Source organism: Heterocephalus glaber, unplaced genomic scaffold (assembly GCF_053883595.1).
Source record: "Heterocephalus glaber isolate CG9 unplaced genomic scaffold, H.glaber_assembly_v1.0 deba00001504, whole genome shotgun sequence".
NCBI classification, from domain to species: domain Eukaryota; kingdom Metazoa; phylum Chordata; class Mammalia; order Rodentia; family Bathyergidae; genus Heterocephalus; species Heterocephalus glaber.
In genome coordinates this window covers 49,548,135-49,563,901 of record NW_028258324.1, presented here as the reverse complement: position 1 = coordinate 49,563,901, position 15,767 = coordinate 49,548,135, and the positions used below count along the sequence as shown (strand labels likewise).

The following is a 15,767-nucleotide window of genomic DNA, read 5'->3' as shown; positions in this document are numbered from 1 at the left end:
TATGGAAAGTGAGTCATCCTTTGTAAAAGATATTTTGTAAAGCAAACATGAACTAAAGAAGCATCTAATACTGCAATCTGCATTTATAGTGCCTAAAAATTACTGCGTTCTGAGAACTCTCAAGCATTTGTTGTACTTTCCTGGATAGAGGGTAGTTATCTTCTATTTATTGATGTTTTCATGTTTCTATAACGTGTGTTCATTGGTTGTTATAGCTATGATCCTCAGCATCCAGCTGTTTGACTTTCAATTCTGGTGACTCCATTAGCTCATTGTGTAATCTTAGATGTCTGTAACCTCTTGAAGCTGCAGTTTCATCATCTGTAAGGTGGGAATAATAATATCCCCTGCCCCCCATGGTTGTTGAGTAAAACTGATAATCCTCCTAAAGGATACGGCACAGAAGTGCAGATAAATATCAGTCCTCATTAACATTAAGTCGGGGTAACCTAATCCTAAAGAACTGAAGAAAGACCAAAGCATGCTTGGTATGTTTTTGTTCTGTGTTTGGGTTTAAACAGTACTCAGTGATAATTTAATTCTTTAAATAGTTCCCATAGATTTTCGCTTTCTATTTAACAGACATATCCTATTTATTCAGCCAAACTCTACCAGATAGCTTACTGCAGTGTTTTCTAAACTGCTTTGAAAAATTGGAGTTCTGTGGAGAGGCTTCAGGCGAGGCTGTAGGGATGAGAATGGGTGGTCGATGTCCCAGCCTCCAAGTAAGACAGCTCTACTTTATATCAGCTTTAAGCATGACATCTCTCAGCAAATTTTAGTTTGTACAACTTGTTCTGCAGCTAAAAAACAGAAGTGGAGATAGAGGTTGGCTAAAAACGCCAGTGGTTCACTATGTCTATTATTTTTTTAAGAAAGATTTCAGATAAACAAAGAAGGCTGTATCTTTCTGAATGATTACCATGAGTTTTGATTCTATGTGAAAAATTGAACTTTAACAAAATCATAATTCAAAGATATTTGGGATTTCACTTTTTCCCTCTCTGAGATTATTAATTAACCTTGTGGGACTTATTAAACCTCCCTGTTCGACCTCCTTCATTTAAGAAGTCTTTTATAATAAAACAAAGCTTTGTTGCTCAAAATGGAAATGAATTAGGCAAACCTGACCTTCAAGATCCCATGCCTGACATTTTTCCCTGCCCCAAAAGTAGTGCAGAGATGAGCAATCTCAAAGATAAGTGCAGTGGGTGGACCCATCTCTGCAGTCAGGTAGGTTGCCTGGGTGTGAGTTCTGCTTTTCCCACTTTCAAGCTGGTTTCTTGAGCAGATTACTTCCTGTCTATGTCTCTTAAATCCTTTCTCATAGGATGGGGGCAATACCCCCATTCATAAAGAAGGGGTACACAAAACTCCTAGAACACTAGCAGGTAGAAAATAAGTTTTTAGTAAATATCAACTCTTTTGATCATTAGGAGTGAATGTGCTTTAGAAATGTTTTCATAACACTTGAATTATTCCCAAGCTTAATTACAACAGTCTTGCATTTATCATTTGAAATTTCTTTCTGTAGCTATAGGAAGGATAATAACTAAATTAATTCTCCTTGCATTTTAATTCTCACCTGGTAATTTATCTTCCCTTTTGTTTCCTTACATTTTAAACTATGAACGGAAAAATCTTTCTAACAAAGTTACAGAGAAAAATATTAAGCCTGTAAACTGGTCCTAATTGTCCATTATTTTGAGAATAAGGAAAATATGGCCACATAACCTAGTCATATTTTATTACTATGCTTTGTTTATGCATAGATTACTAGGAAAAATTAATAGTGAAATACCTTTTGATACCATACTTTCACTTTGTACCTTTAATGTTTGTTTTTACAATTTTTCCAGATATCATCCCTAAATTCTAGGAGAGAGACCCTGAATATAATAAAACTGCATTGAAGTCTCTTAGCTCTTTTTCTGCATATTTCAGATCTTTGTGGACTCCACGTGTTGCCTCAGACAGCTAACTGGTCATCTTTTCCTTCTCAACAATATCTCTTGACTCTTGGCTTCAAAAACAAAGATGATGGAAAATTTTTAGAAAAAATACCAAGTACAAAGCTACCAACATTTACAGGTAAGTCACTTGGATTTGTTATTATCATTCAATACAAGTTAGGAACTGTGCATTACTCGAGTCTTATCATCACAGGGCTCCATGTGTAATAGGGCCTAAGCCCTCAAAAACGGTTGGCTATAATTAGCTCTTTCTTATCTGTGCATTTGTCAACAATACCTAGGCCTCTAATTTCAGGAAATCTTTCCCCAGGAGCACACACAATTATGGAGGACCCACTTCCCTGACTCCAGACATCTCACTCCAACTACCTCTATCACCAGTGCTTAGGCAGAGAACACTTGAAGAGTCTAAGGAATTTTCATGATTAGTTAGCAAATGTGAAACACAATTATGCAACAGAATTGTTCCATGAAACAAGATGTATGGCTAATAGCAACTTTAGATCACTTGGATCCTCTGATGTTATATTAATATATTTTTCTTATGTAACTAGATACCTTGAGCTTAGATCTCTTGAGGAATATTATAGTGCAATGGTATTCAGAAATCCTAGTTGAAATTTTGAAAAAAAATCAAGGAAATACTTTCCTGGAGTTGAAGTCTGAAATTTATGGATGAATTCATGACCAGGCTAAATTCACCCCACCAACTCTAACCACATACTTAAGAACTGGTGTTTTGCCTGTGCTGTATCCTCTGAGGCTTAGCTCAGTTTCGAGCTACATTCAAAGTCGAGCTACATTCAAAGACACTTGAATAATACCTGAGATGAACAAGACAAGAATCAGACACATTTATGATGACATTTTTTTCACAACTCAGGCAAAACATACACTGCAGAGATAGGTGAATTGTTACAGGCCGTCTCTTCAATCTCTCAATCAAGAAACACAACAAAATGAGGAAATGACAGTTTCTAAAGGGCAATGTCTCCTCTGCCTTTCTCATAGATCTGTCATTGTTATACAGATGGTATAGGAATGGGACTAGTTTCTATACCAAAGATTTCATATCTATTAATATTGAGATGTCCTTTTATAGCTTGCTAAAGAAAACATTTTTGAAATGGAAGTCTGGGAAAACAGTATAAAAGTTTATTGTTACAATTTCTAGATCATAAAACTCCTTTCAGTCGGCTGACCAGAGAAGACAACGTGAGACACGTGGAAACAATGGAGAAGCGAATCTTGCCAATATTGGATTTTATTAGAGGCACCCAATTGAATGTAGGTACATGAATTTTTCTATGTTTGTCCAATGTACAAATATTACAGAATTCTAGAAATTTGGAAAGTTTATGGAGCAGATATTATAAGCGTTGGATGATTTTAGAAACATTCACATAAAATCTCATTTGCAAAACCAAATTTAGCTAATGCTTTTATTCCTCCTATATTCTAAAACATCACAATGCTACACTTTGCAACTTCTAGTATTTATTACACTGGTGTCTCTTTAAAGAGCTTTTCCTTCATGCCTTCCTGATATCTAATTCAAAGTTGCCGTGAACTTCTCATTTCAAATCAATAATAAAATTTTAGCAAGCACACTGTTTTCTCGATTTTGTTTATTGAGCATATAACCATCTCATTACCTACACAAGAATTCAAAGCTGTTCAAGCTAATGCCTCTGCACTGATGAATTGGTTGTTACAATAAACATTGGCATTGAACTTTGTACAGCCTTAAGGTAAATTATCTAATCCCTGTCTATGATCCACGGAAAATACGTTTTTTCTACTTTTAAGTGTTAAAAGTCCAAAATATGACTTGAATAATGTGATGCTCTTTTACAAAATTTAAACCATTGTACTGAAAGTACACAAAGAGAAATTCTCATTAACAGGCTATAACCATTGCAAGTTTCTCCTCTTTTAATATTTTTCAAAAGGCCTGTATATTGGAAATTTTAAAATTTTTTCTTTTTGTGGCTTTTGTATTACACCGTTGATTTGATGTTCTTACCTTACAAGGAGATCCAAGGGGGTCATCACAAACAGCTACTTAACATCTGTTCAGCAGTTTATCTGCTCAATAACATTATTCAGCATTTTAGAAAAGCTATAAAATGCCTAATATATTTGCATAATTTATAATTCTATGCATTACAAATACAAAAGCATATTTTTACTACATTTGCCTACCACACAGCTACACACATGCCAGCACCCACCCACCCACCCACACACACACACACACACACATTCCACTAATTATCCTTCCCTATATTTCTATTAATTAGGAGGTCACCTCCATCTTAGCTGGCTCGGGCTGCCATGACAAAGTGGTAAAGACTGGCTGGCTTAAAAAACAGAAATTTATTTTTCCACAGTTCTGGAGACCAGAAGCCTAAAATCAAGATGCTAGTACGGCTGGGTTCAGACAAGGGCTCCCTTGTTGATTATCAGACAGCTGCCTTCTCATTGTGTCCCCACATGACAGAAAGGCAGAGCAACCTACGTGGTGTCTATTCTTATAAGGTCACTAATCCCTTCATGGGGGCCCCATCCATAACTTCATCAAATCCTAACTTCCTCCCAGAGACTTTGTCTCCAAATACCATTACACTGAGTATTAGGGCTCGACATATAATTGGGGGAACCACAAATGTTCCATCTAAATCAATTTTATCAACTATACTATAAATGTTGGGTCCTATTCCGCAATCTACCCTTTATCACAACCTCCTCCCACCACATGCACACATACATGTCCTCACCAACCTGCCCGTCCTAGTTAGAAATTCACACTTATCATCACTGTCATCGTCAGGTCTTTGTAAGCAGTGTAAGTTTTGCTACCAAGAAACATCACCATGATGCATTATTTGATCTCATCACTACGTGGCTGTCCTAGCAGAGCGTAGTTGCTCAGTGTTGTGGAAGTGATCTATCTGTGCCTTGTTTATTTGAAGCAATGCTTGCCTTACCCCGTTAATTGTTCAGAAAATGACTACATCATTTGCTGGTTCATATCTACTAGTGTGAAAGCAGGTTCAGCCAATCCAACCATTAAGTATTTTCTCTATGTTCATCATTCCTTTCTTCTTCACCTTTCAAGGGCATTCTGACCACATGGAAATCTGTATATGTCTACATCTTTATGTGTCTACACAAAAGATTTAAAAACCATAATTAAACAGATTCTTAGTATCTAATTAACAGCTCATCTTCTTTAGAACCAGTCTCCATTTTGCTCTGCTAACTGCAAGGAATTTCATCAACTTTTTTATATTCCCTTTTATGAGAAATAACAGTTTTGGGGAGATTATGTCAGGGAGTTTTAATGGAATTGACATGAGTGAATATTAAGGTTCCCAGGACTACAAGTGCATCAAAATATTGGCATTTTGGTTTCCTGTTTTCCCAGCCACAGCTTCTTAAGGCAAGACTGAATAAAACTGAATTCCAAGGTAACCTAACTTAATAAAGCAAGTAATGTGTTGGTAACTAGAAATTATTCCTACATGGTACCATTAAATATGACCCAAGCACTACTCAAAAGTAGTATTAAATTCCTCCTAGCTGTAGAGCTTTTTTCTGGTCAAATATTAAGTTATCTGCTTAAATATGTAGGCACTGCATTGTCTTTATTGTTACCCTGCTTTGTGACACATGTAGATTAAGCCTTTTGCCCAAGGTTGTGCCCTGGGTGAGTAACTATATGGTGAGTTACTTGGCTGCTGAGCTATTTTTTTTCTCATATATAGAATAGCCTGGTATCTGCCAGGTTCACCCCATAGAGTGGTGAGACCAGAAGCACCTAACTCATGTTGAAGTATTTTAGAAGTGTTTTAGAAGCTTCAGTTATTTGTATTGGTTTTAGTTTGTTTTGACCAGAAGAATGTTTCCCAGATCTTTCATTTTTATTTTCTTTATACATGCTCCATACTTTGAAATTACACCTTCTTCTTCTAACATGAAGACAGTGCTGGTGTCCTATGGATTTCAAATTGTTTCCCTTAGTTCATATTCCTTAGATCACTGATTTCCTCAGATCCCCTCACACAGGCAGGCTGAAAGGTGTTCTCTACAGCCATGGAGCAGATCTACTGGGCACAGTGGGACCAGATGCTGGACTGCAGCCTCTCTAACAGCAGGCTTTGACTTCAGCTTCATGCTCTCTTTTTGCTCCTCAGCTTCATGCATCTTCCAGGACACTTCCACTGGAAAACAATGATCAATGCCTTGGGCAATATATTTATTCTGAATAATTTCAATTTTTCACTTACCTTTTATATTGGTGACTGAGGCATGATTTTCCTTGTTTACTCAGGGAAAGAATCATGCATCTGGAACATCAACACTTTCATCCAGACCAGCTAGGAAATATATTTTGTGTCATCTATGTTCCGATATTTTTTAATTCATTTTGACAATGGAAATGGCTTTGGAATATGAAAATACAATCCATTAAAACTTTAGCATTCATAAACTGCAGGAGACCCAAAAGATAATGCTAGTCCTTGACATAATACTCTGAACAAAATTACTTATACAATTTTAAAGTATTATCACATTTATATTGTCACATAAATGATGTTAAATACACAGATTTCTAAATAATACTTAGCCAATATCAAGAACTCTCATGATCTGTTTCCTAAACATATTGAATATTTAATCACTTTATAAATATTTAGTTTTTATCTACTTAGATAAAATCTACCAGCATCTTTAATTAGGAAAACAGTTAACCTGGTTGAACAATAAATTTTAATATCATAAGGAATTTTTCTTTGGTTTCACCAATTTTCTATTTTCCTCCATTGAAATAAAGGATTTTATTATCTACAAAATGCATATAAAACTATAGAATAGCAATTTTCCTTCAACATAAGCATATTAAAGTAAAATTCTTTTTCTAAAGCTAACAGATTACTCTTGTTTCCAAATCCCTGAAACATTTCATAATCAAGAAATTTTCTTGAAACTTTTTTTATTAGTCAAGGGGAAGGGAGTAAGATTGGGAGGAGGAGAGATAAGACAGGATAATAGAGGCTGGATATGATCAAAATATGTTACATGCATGTAGGAAAACACATTGAAACCCAATATTTTGACATTTAAAGAATTGTTCTTGGCCCAAATGTATTAGAAGAAATACAGAGGCAAAATGCTGTGGAACACACCTGTAATTTCAGGTATTTGGGAGGCTGAGGCAGAAGAATCACAAGTTTGAGGCCAGCCTGGACAATTTAGCAAGATCCTGTCTCAAAATAAAAAGGGATGGAGATGTAGCTCAGTGGTAGAGCACTTACCTAGCATGCATGAGGCCCAGAGCTCAGTCCTGAGCACCTACACACACACACACACACACACACACACACACACACACAGACTAGTCCTGGTTATTAGACAAATGAAAGCATGCTGATTGCATGCAAAAGGCTCCCCTACAGAACTAGAGTTTAGCAGAAACACATGTTTAAAGCATCTCTCACCCTATCTCACTTGACCCTCTCAATTTGGTGACTTTGTGTCACCTTCGTTTTACCAATGAGAAATCTTTAAATTCAAGTTCGCTGATCTAGGTGATCAGTAGCTAGGAGTTCAGATTATTTTCCCAGTATTCTATCACTAAGGCATATTACTTCTCTTTGAAATAAAAGTCTGATCCTTGCTGGAGGCAAAGCACACATAAAAAAACATGAAAATTATTCTAAAGCTATATTCAATTTTTAAAATGAACAATACAAACAAATTAGACTCAGATAATTAATAGTGAAAAGCTTCCTAGGGAACATGAATGTTCACTCATTACCAAGAGATGGTAGTCACAGTTAGTAAAGAAGACAAAAGACTTCCCTGGTTGGAGGGAGGTTTCTCTTCCAATGATTTCCTTTATACTTCACAAGTTTCCTTGTCTTTATAGATTGTACTGCGGGGTGCACAACATATGACCAAACACAAAAGATTCTGACATCTTAAGAATTATAATCTACAATCTTTCATAATTTTCCTGGTGGCTTCCAATCCTAATGAACATCAACCAGCATCCCTGCTCTAATGGCATTTTTTCCTTCTCAAGATTTTTGTCCTAATTATTTCCCATGCTAATGAATGGCACTCTGCTTTTTTATTCATTAACTTTACTGGCTTCTGTCAGTTTCAAACCTTATGTACTGTGCTTTCTGAACTAAATGTTAAAGAGTTAAAATAAAATCTCTCGCCATGCAAAAAGCTTCCTTCACAGAATGACTTGCCGAAAATGACCTAACCATTTTTAATACCTCATTAATTTTTCTTTTAATTTCTTTCAAGTGAAGTATGAAAAATGTTTACGTATGCACACTTGAAATGAACAATAATATGTGTTTTCTATCCTATCCTTTGCAATTAATGTTTCTGTTTGTATATGCTATGCCAAATGGAAATACATCCCAAATACTTGTACTCTGCATTTCAGCAATATTATATAGTGCCACTTATTTCCCAAACATTTATCCATAACTTCTATTAAACCTAGGCAATTATCTGACTGAAGTCTTCATTTGAACTTGCTATTTACCTAACCTTCATTGTACCTGCATGAGGTTTTAGCTGCAGTCTTGGCCACTTTATTATACTCTCTCCAGCAACTAAGGAGCCCTCTGATGACTTCTAAAGTTTCTCTGGGAGGGCTACCTCCCTTCAGAAGCTAGTGCTAGATGTTTAAGCTAATTCCTTCATTTTTCATTATTTCTTTTATTTTCTTAAAATAATAGCATTAAAACATTCCTGTTGCATTAAATATTAATTTTCATCTTTTTAACTTTGTCTTTCAAAAACCCCTATCTGGTATAGATAAAATGTTAATCTATAGCTTCCTGATAACCCAAACTGCATTTGGCTGGGGCAAAGAGAGGATGGGTGGCTATTAGCAGGCAACTATATTCTTTCTCTAATATTTTATTCATATGGAGCATTTCCTGTTTTGTTATGCATCCAACAATCAGGCTAACAAAGCACTGTTTCCTTCCACTATTTTTATTTTCCTGATGTTTTGGAAAATTACACTAATAGATTATGTTCCCAAGCAGGCTGCACTTGTTTCTGCTCTTTGGAGTTGAGTCACTACACCACTTGCCTACAACTAGCCCCATTGTTTCTTTTTAGAGAAGGACAAAGAAAGCAATTTTTCTTCAGAAAGAAAACTGTTTCTCCTCCAACTTGCTTTCCTCTACTTGACAGAATGCCATTGTTTAGCTACACATTTAAACTGAATGGTAGGCCAGCTATTTCATCAATTCAGGCAACAGATCTCAAATCCACAATTTGCAGTCATAGCTCCTATAGGTTTATAGATTTTCATATAAATGATTCATCAAAAAGAACAAATTAGTGAGAATAGAAGACATTACATGAATGGCACAGATAGGTATTAGGGAGAAATAAGGAAAATAAAACCCTATGATGTCTAACCTTCATTTATTTCCAAGATTCTAGAAAAATGCCAGCTTCTAGAGGTTACTATCAATCAAAACATGAGCATGACATTTCAGAAACAACTGCTTTTAATTCAAGTTGAAGTTCAGATAGTCTTTAGTATTGCTAGTTTCTAACAATCTTTCCTTTAGAGAAAATTCTCTTTTAAGAAAAAGTATGACTGCTTCCTCTGATTTCTAGAAGAAATTCTGTTTCATAAGCATTCATAAATAGTTCTTATAAACATCACAAATAAAATAGTACTTATCAGATACTTTATCAGAGCTGTAAGGTAATGATTCATTCTCAAATTACTTTTTGAGATATTCAAGTATTTAGGAAGGCACCTAAGTAATTCATATTTCTAGGCTCCCGTATCAAGATACTGAGTCTCACTGAATGAAGCCCAAGACTATTAACTGCCTAGTTAACAAAGGAGCCGAAAGACTTTGGTGCAGGTGGTCCAGGAAGAGCCCTGCCATGAAGTGGCACTGGTCACACAGTCTTCCTCTTCAGAGCACCAGGATGCAGAATGCAACTGTAAAATTAAATGCTCCTGCAACTTCCCATTTCTCAGCACCCTCCAAACACAGGAATAGCAGACTACCAGAAACTCAAGGCCTTGATTATAGCCTTTACACGTCCCCCTTATGTCAAAGTATATACCTTTTCTTTTTTTATTTATATATTAATTGATACATTTTAGGTATAAAATACATTTACATTTATTATTGGGTGCTTGTATCTGTACATGATGTATCTTAGTTCTTATATTTTCCCCATTACCTGTGCACCCTTAACCCCCTCCACCCTTCCCTATTTACATAGACTTTGTTTCCTTTATTTTTCTTTCTCATAATTTTTCCTTTCCCTTCCTCTCTTTCCCCTTCCCCTCCTGCCACCCCTATGCCTTTGGACCTTTTCCTATTTCAAATTATCAATTACTCATTTTAATCATTTTTATCCTTATTTACACTTTCAGTTTCTCACACTAGAGAAACTAGTTGGTATTTACACGTGTGTCCTATTTATTTCACTTAAGAGTATGGCCTCAATATGCATCCATTACCTTTCCCTAAAGACAAACAGGAGGATGTTGTGATAAACTGTCTCTCCTATCAAGTATTACAACTGTATTAAACATTTTAGAGAAGGTAATGTCCCTTCATTGTGGATGGCAGTACCAAATATGCAGGAAGGTGGGTCACCTTATTCTAAGTTGCCTCATCATAGGAAAAGATGAAATACCAATAGATTCCCTGGGGAGAGGAGGGCCTTACAAATGTGCAGAGGACTCTATTTCAAGATGAATCTTGTCAGTTGTTGAAATGACCCTAGAAATCAAAGTGAGTTGCTACAAGACAAGGAGCCACTATACAAGGCCATCCAATGAGAACTAAAGATGAAAGGAGAGCTGGAGTTTTAACGTAAGCCACTGAGATAAACAGAACTCAAGTTTCATATAAACTTTCTTTTATATACACAAGATAGTAGGCAGCTCTTAGGTTGCATGATGGTTTGGTGATTAAAGTCACCTCCTCTGTGGACACAGCCCTATGAGATCACAACTAAGAGAGCACAGATATAATTTCAGTCCTGTCTTTTCCTCTCAGCATCACTTCTCAATGCAGAACAACCAGCAAACCCATCTCAACAGTCCTGAAAAGAGCTCCTTTAGATGCATATTCACCTACTTGAAAAAAGTGTACAGACAATTTTTCCTAAAATGATCAAAAGGAAACGATCATTTGTATTACAGGAAGTTTTCAGTCCCTAGGGAAGGGGTCTCTTTCTGTGGCTTTGTTCTGAAACATTTCTTTTTCCTGTGAGACCAGGGTGGGCTCTGTGCATGCTCAGGTGTGATGGAGAAGCTTCAGTATGCCAGCCTCCTCAGCCAGCTGCAGAGAGTAAAGGAGGAGTCCCAAGTGATTAATCAAGCAATGGCAGAACTAGCAACCATTCCCTATCTACGGGACATCAGTCAACAGGAGGCGGAATTGGTAAGTATTTGTTTTTGTTTAAGGCTTTCACAGGCCCTGAGCCAAAACAAGAGTGATATGGTCTAAAAAAAAAAAAAAAAAGTGATAATAAATGGAGTCTGAAGGCAAACTCCCTACCCTTCACGAAGCATTTTAATGCAGAAATTGGAAAATGTAGGGATATCTGATTTTTATTTGCTCACATTGACTGCTTTCCATCTCTTACAGCAAGAACTTTGTGATGTATAAAAACAAAAAAGGGCTGAGTACTCATATTGTGTCAGGCTTTTTGCTTTAAGTAAAATGAAATTTTAATAAACTGCTTCTAAAACTCTAAGATATGTTAATATATGATTCTCTTCTTGGAAAAAGGAGAAGACAGAAGAAATTATGTGTAAAAATACAACCCTACAAAATGGTCCTTAGGGTTTTCTTAATCAATTCTAGTATTACCATGTATTTTGGCAGTGTCAACACACACTAGTACATTTGGATAGATCAATAAAACTTAGTTTATTTGAAAGGAAAAATGTAGTTAGTCCAAATAGCTGCTTTTTAAACTGCACTTACAGGTTAGCTCAGAAAACTAGATTTTTTTTTTTTTTTTTTTTTTTAGCCGAACCAGTCAAAAACTAGCTAGTTGAAGGAATAGCTCACGGAAAGTCTTTTCAAACAGATTGTGTATTAAAATCATAATTAATATGAAAATTTATAACACTTCATTTGAAAATTAATTACTAAACAGTGTGCTGCCCCTACAGAAAAAGGTAACATTTACTCTATATGGAGATCCTGATGTGCTGCAGGGAAGGGCTCTTTACTTTGAAGCTTTAATTGAGAGTAGCTAAAACTAATTATAGACCTGAATTGAATTCACCTAGCAAGGATGAGAACAGCCCAAACTGATTACCTGTAATTTTCAGATAACTAAAAGAACCCTCCCTGTTTGAGCTTTCAAAAATGTAACCAAGAAATGAGCTGCCAGCATTTATAATGTTCATCTAAACCTGTTAAAAGTGTGTTAAATAAATACTGATATCAGAATAAGCACATGAAAAGGTCTGGCTAACCAAAGAATAAAACCATGCATACTAAAGATGAAAACTATGAAATAAGTCTATTAATCAAGGAATTACTAAGTCAAACTGGCAATGATACTTTCTAAACCCTTATGGTTGTATGCAGAAGAACACCGTCTAAAAGGCTAAGTGTTTATCTTGCCATTCATAAGGCATTCAGGAATGCCATAAGTATGAGCTTTCAAATTGTATATTATAGCCAATTTTGGATGATTAATGCTCCTCTGAGATAAGCGGAGGCAAAGAAAATGTTAATTTAGGGAAGCCAGCAAAATGTTGATCTTTTCTTCCTGAAAAGTACATTCAGGACTTAAATGAAAAATACAGGGCAATTTGCCACACATAGCCTTCTTAACTACACATCTATGTTTTTCTCCCCCCAGAAATACTCATTTTTCAAAATATACACAAACAGAAGCAAACTAACACTATTGACGTCCCTTTCTAATGGACAATTTTTCAGTATCTGAAGCCCTAGAAAATGGGATTTTATGGAATATCTTCATAATTTATATGCTCACCAGAAAAAAAATGGATATATATGAATGTGTATCTGCAAGCCAAATACTTGAAATATATATATATATATATATATATCTTCAAGATTTTATCACCTTAAGTGATAGATTTTACTTTCCAGCTTCCAAGTATGGGTTAACCTAAAAAATAAGTCCTAGTAGTACTTGCAGGGCACCAGATGAACATCGACTGCTCTATAGAGGATATTTGAGTGACTCAACTCCGCCCTCCTACTTAAGCTCTGCAATAGCTAAAGTACAGAAAGATTGTCCACGGATTCAAACTGTTTGATGTGGCAGTGAGCTACATGGAAATGTGTCCCTTTTCAGGGAGGGCTTTTTATTAAAGTTTGAGTATCACAAGGTTTAATGAGGCTTCATTATTTTGCAGCCATATGTGCATCAAGTACATATATAAGATTGTTTTCAATTGGAATATGACATGACACCTGTTTTGGACACAGTGAGGCATGTTGTAAACTTGTCTTTGGGACCTAAAAATAAATAATGAATTTTTAAAAAACAGTTATTTCAAAACTTTAACACAGAAAAGAACTTAAATGAGCTAGATTCTTACAGAGGCAATAAAATAGCACAATGTCAGTATCATTCTCTGGTGAGCTTTTGCTTGATGCATAGAATTATGATACATTAGCCTCAGGGGAAAATAAATACTAAAACGTGTTCATGTACTACATGGCATTTCCTGAGAGAATTAACTACCTCCTTCATTCTTTACAACCCAAATCTGTTTTTAACAAAACATCAACACTTACTACATTAAAACCTATACGTTTTCTACAAATTTTCAAGAAGAACCTTTTCATTGTTTCAATATTTTATATCTGCAATAATACTCTGTAATGACTCAAGCAAAGATGAGGTGACAGTGTTCATTGTGGGAAGGATGAGTAATAAAATCATCAGCGTACAAATGATTTTTTAATTAGGTTTTAATCTGTGTATTTAAAGAAGTTATTTCTGTGTGAATTCCACACTGATAATTTTTATCTTGGTGCCACAGCTGCAGTTACTAATGGCAGATGCTATGGACACCCTTGAAGGAAGAAGAAGCAATAAAGAACGTGTATGGAATACAATTGAAAAGGTAAGACTTTGAACTGAAAGAAAAGTTATAGAACTAAAGAAAATGTCCACCTTGAGTCAAATCTGTTTAGAAGATAAAAAGAAATAAAAGTTCCCTGGGTCGTTTTCTGTTTGTTTTCTTTTTTAAGTAAATGCAGCTCTCTCCATGGAAGTATAACCAAAATCAAAGCTGAATTTATTTAATCTGTCCCCTCAGGTCTGTTCCTTCCCAGCAGACTGTTGTCATATGCTTTCATGATTCTTCTTCATGTTTGCACTCATTTTCATATTCTTTTGAAATTATTTGCTTCTTCATCACTGTTGATGATACTTTTTAAAGGCTCTTCACCAGTGTGTTAGCCTATTTCCCAATTCTTTTCCCCCTTTTTGTCATTTGTCATTTGTTGTCATTTAATGACAACATTATAGTAAGCCACAAAGAAACTAGTGCATCGATGACTTAGGTGGAGGAGTAACATGCTGGTGGTTAGAAGCAGAGGAATATCCCTTTGCTGGTCACTGGGCTTTAAATGTAACAAGCACCCGAGAGGAGCCATGCACCAGGTACTTAGGAGACTTGGGTGACACCCCAGGGCCTTCTGAAAATGGAAAAGTTGGTAATGCTGGGTCTCCTTTCCAGCTCAAGATAGTATCTCCTCCCATCACTGTAAAATCCCACAAGGGGAGACAGACTGGTGTCAAGAGATGTAAATGGAGCAAAAAAGCCTAAGGTTTAAGAAGTGGCATCCAGCCCTGAAGGATCTTGCTGCCTCTGAGGAAGAATGTGTCTTCTGAAATCAACTCATATGTCCCGATATACACACATTAAAAAAATCAAAAGAATTCAGCAAGTATTTGTTGAATATCTACTGTTCTGTAAGGCCACTAGGTGTTAGGGTTATTGTGGTGGATCAGGCATGGCGATCTAGACTGCCACTTATAAGTGTATTGGATACTACAGGAGAAAGGAGCTATGCAGTGAACTATGGAAGCAGATAGCAGGAGAATAGCCTAGACTGGGAGATCAGGAAAGCCATCTCTGAGACAGTTATACAACATCTAAAGAATATTAGTAATTATCCAGGTAAAAGGAAAGATTCCCAAACAGGGAAAGTTTGTTCAAAGAGTACAAAGGAAGTATAGCACACTGAAGAAAAATGACAAACAGGTGAAGAGAATATTCCAAAATGAAATACAGAAGAAAAGAAATCAAATCAAAGATGTATTTATGAAGTGAGTTGAGGATTTGGAATATTTCAGAGTGTGGGTATCTAGAAAATGAAATACCTTTAGAACTTCAGTGAAACAAGTTTAAAAGGCTATGGAACTGTGGGAAGGTCAGTTATGAAGAGATGAAAGTCACCCAGGGGAGACATGATGTTGGCATGGTCTAGGGTGATGGATTTAAAAAGGAGAGAAGCAGAGAGAAATAAGAAATATTTAGGAAGCCAAACCTGAAGGCCTTGTAACTGATGAGATATGGAAGTTGAGAATATAGACACAATACAAAATGAGGCCTGGATACTTGCTTGAGTAACCAAGCATGGCACAGGGGAAGGTTTGCTAGTGCCATTTATTAAGGAAGGAAACTGACACAGGTGCAGCTTTTGGCTGAGAATATAAACTCCTCTGGAGCCCAGTCAGGAGACAGAAATCACACCAGAT

The 15,767-nt window shown here is 36.0% G+C and overlaps 1 protein-coding gene across 2 annotated transcripts in view; it reads left to right on the top strand.

The window, feature by feature from the left end:
* Positions 1 to 15,767, top strand: part of Spata16 (spermatogenesis associated 16) — a 232,536-nt gene that overhangs the window by 198,681 nt on the left and 18,088 nt on the right. For both annotated transcript variants that reach the window (XM_004834609.3, XM_087186515.1), the window contains 4 exons: positions 1,945 to 2,091; positions 3,148 to 3,260; positions 11,276 to 11,440; positions 14,041 to 14,124. In XM_004834609.3, the coding sequence (XP_004834666.1) occupies positions 1,945 to 2,091; positions 3,148 to 3,260; positions 11,276 to 11,440; positions 14,041 to 14,124 (509 nt within the window). The remainder of the gene's footprint in view (positions 1 to 1,944; positions 2,092 to 3,147; positions 3,261 to 11,275; positions 11,441 to 14,040; positions 14,125 to 15,767) is intronic.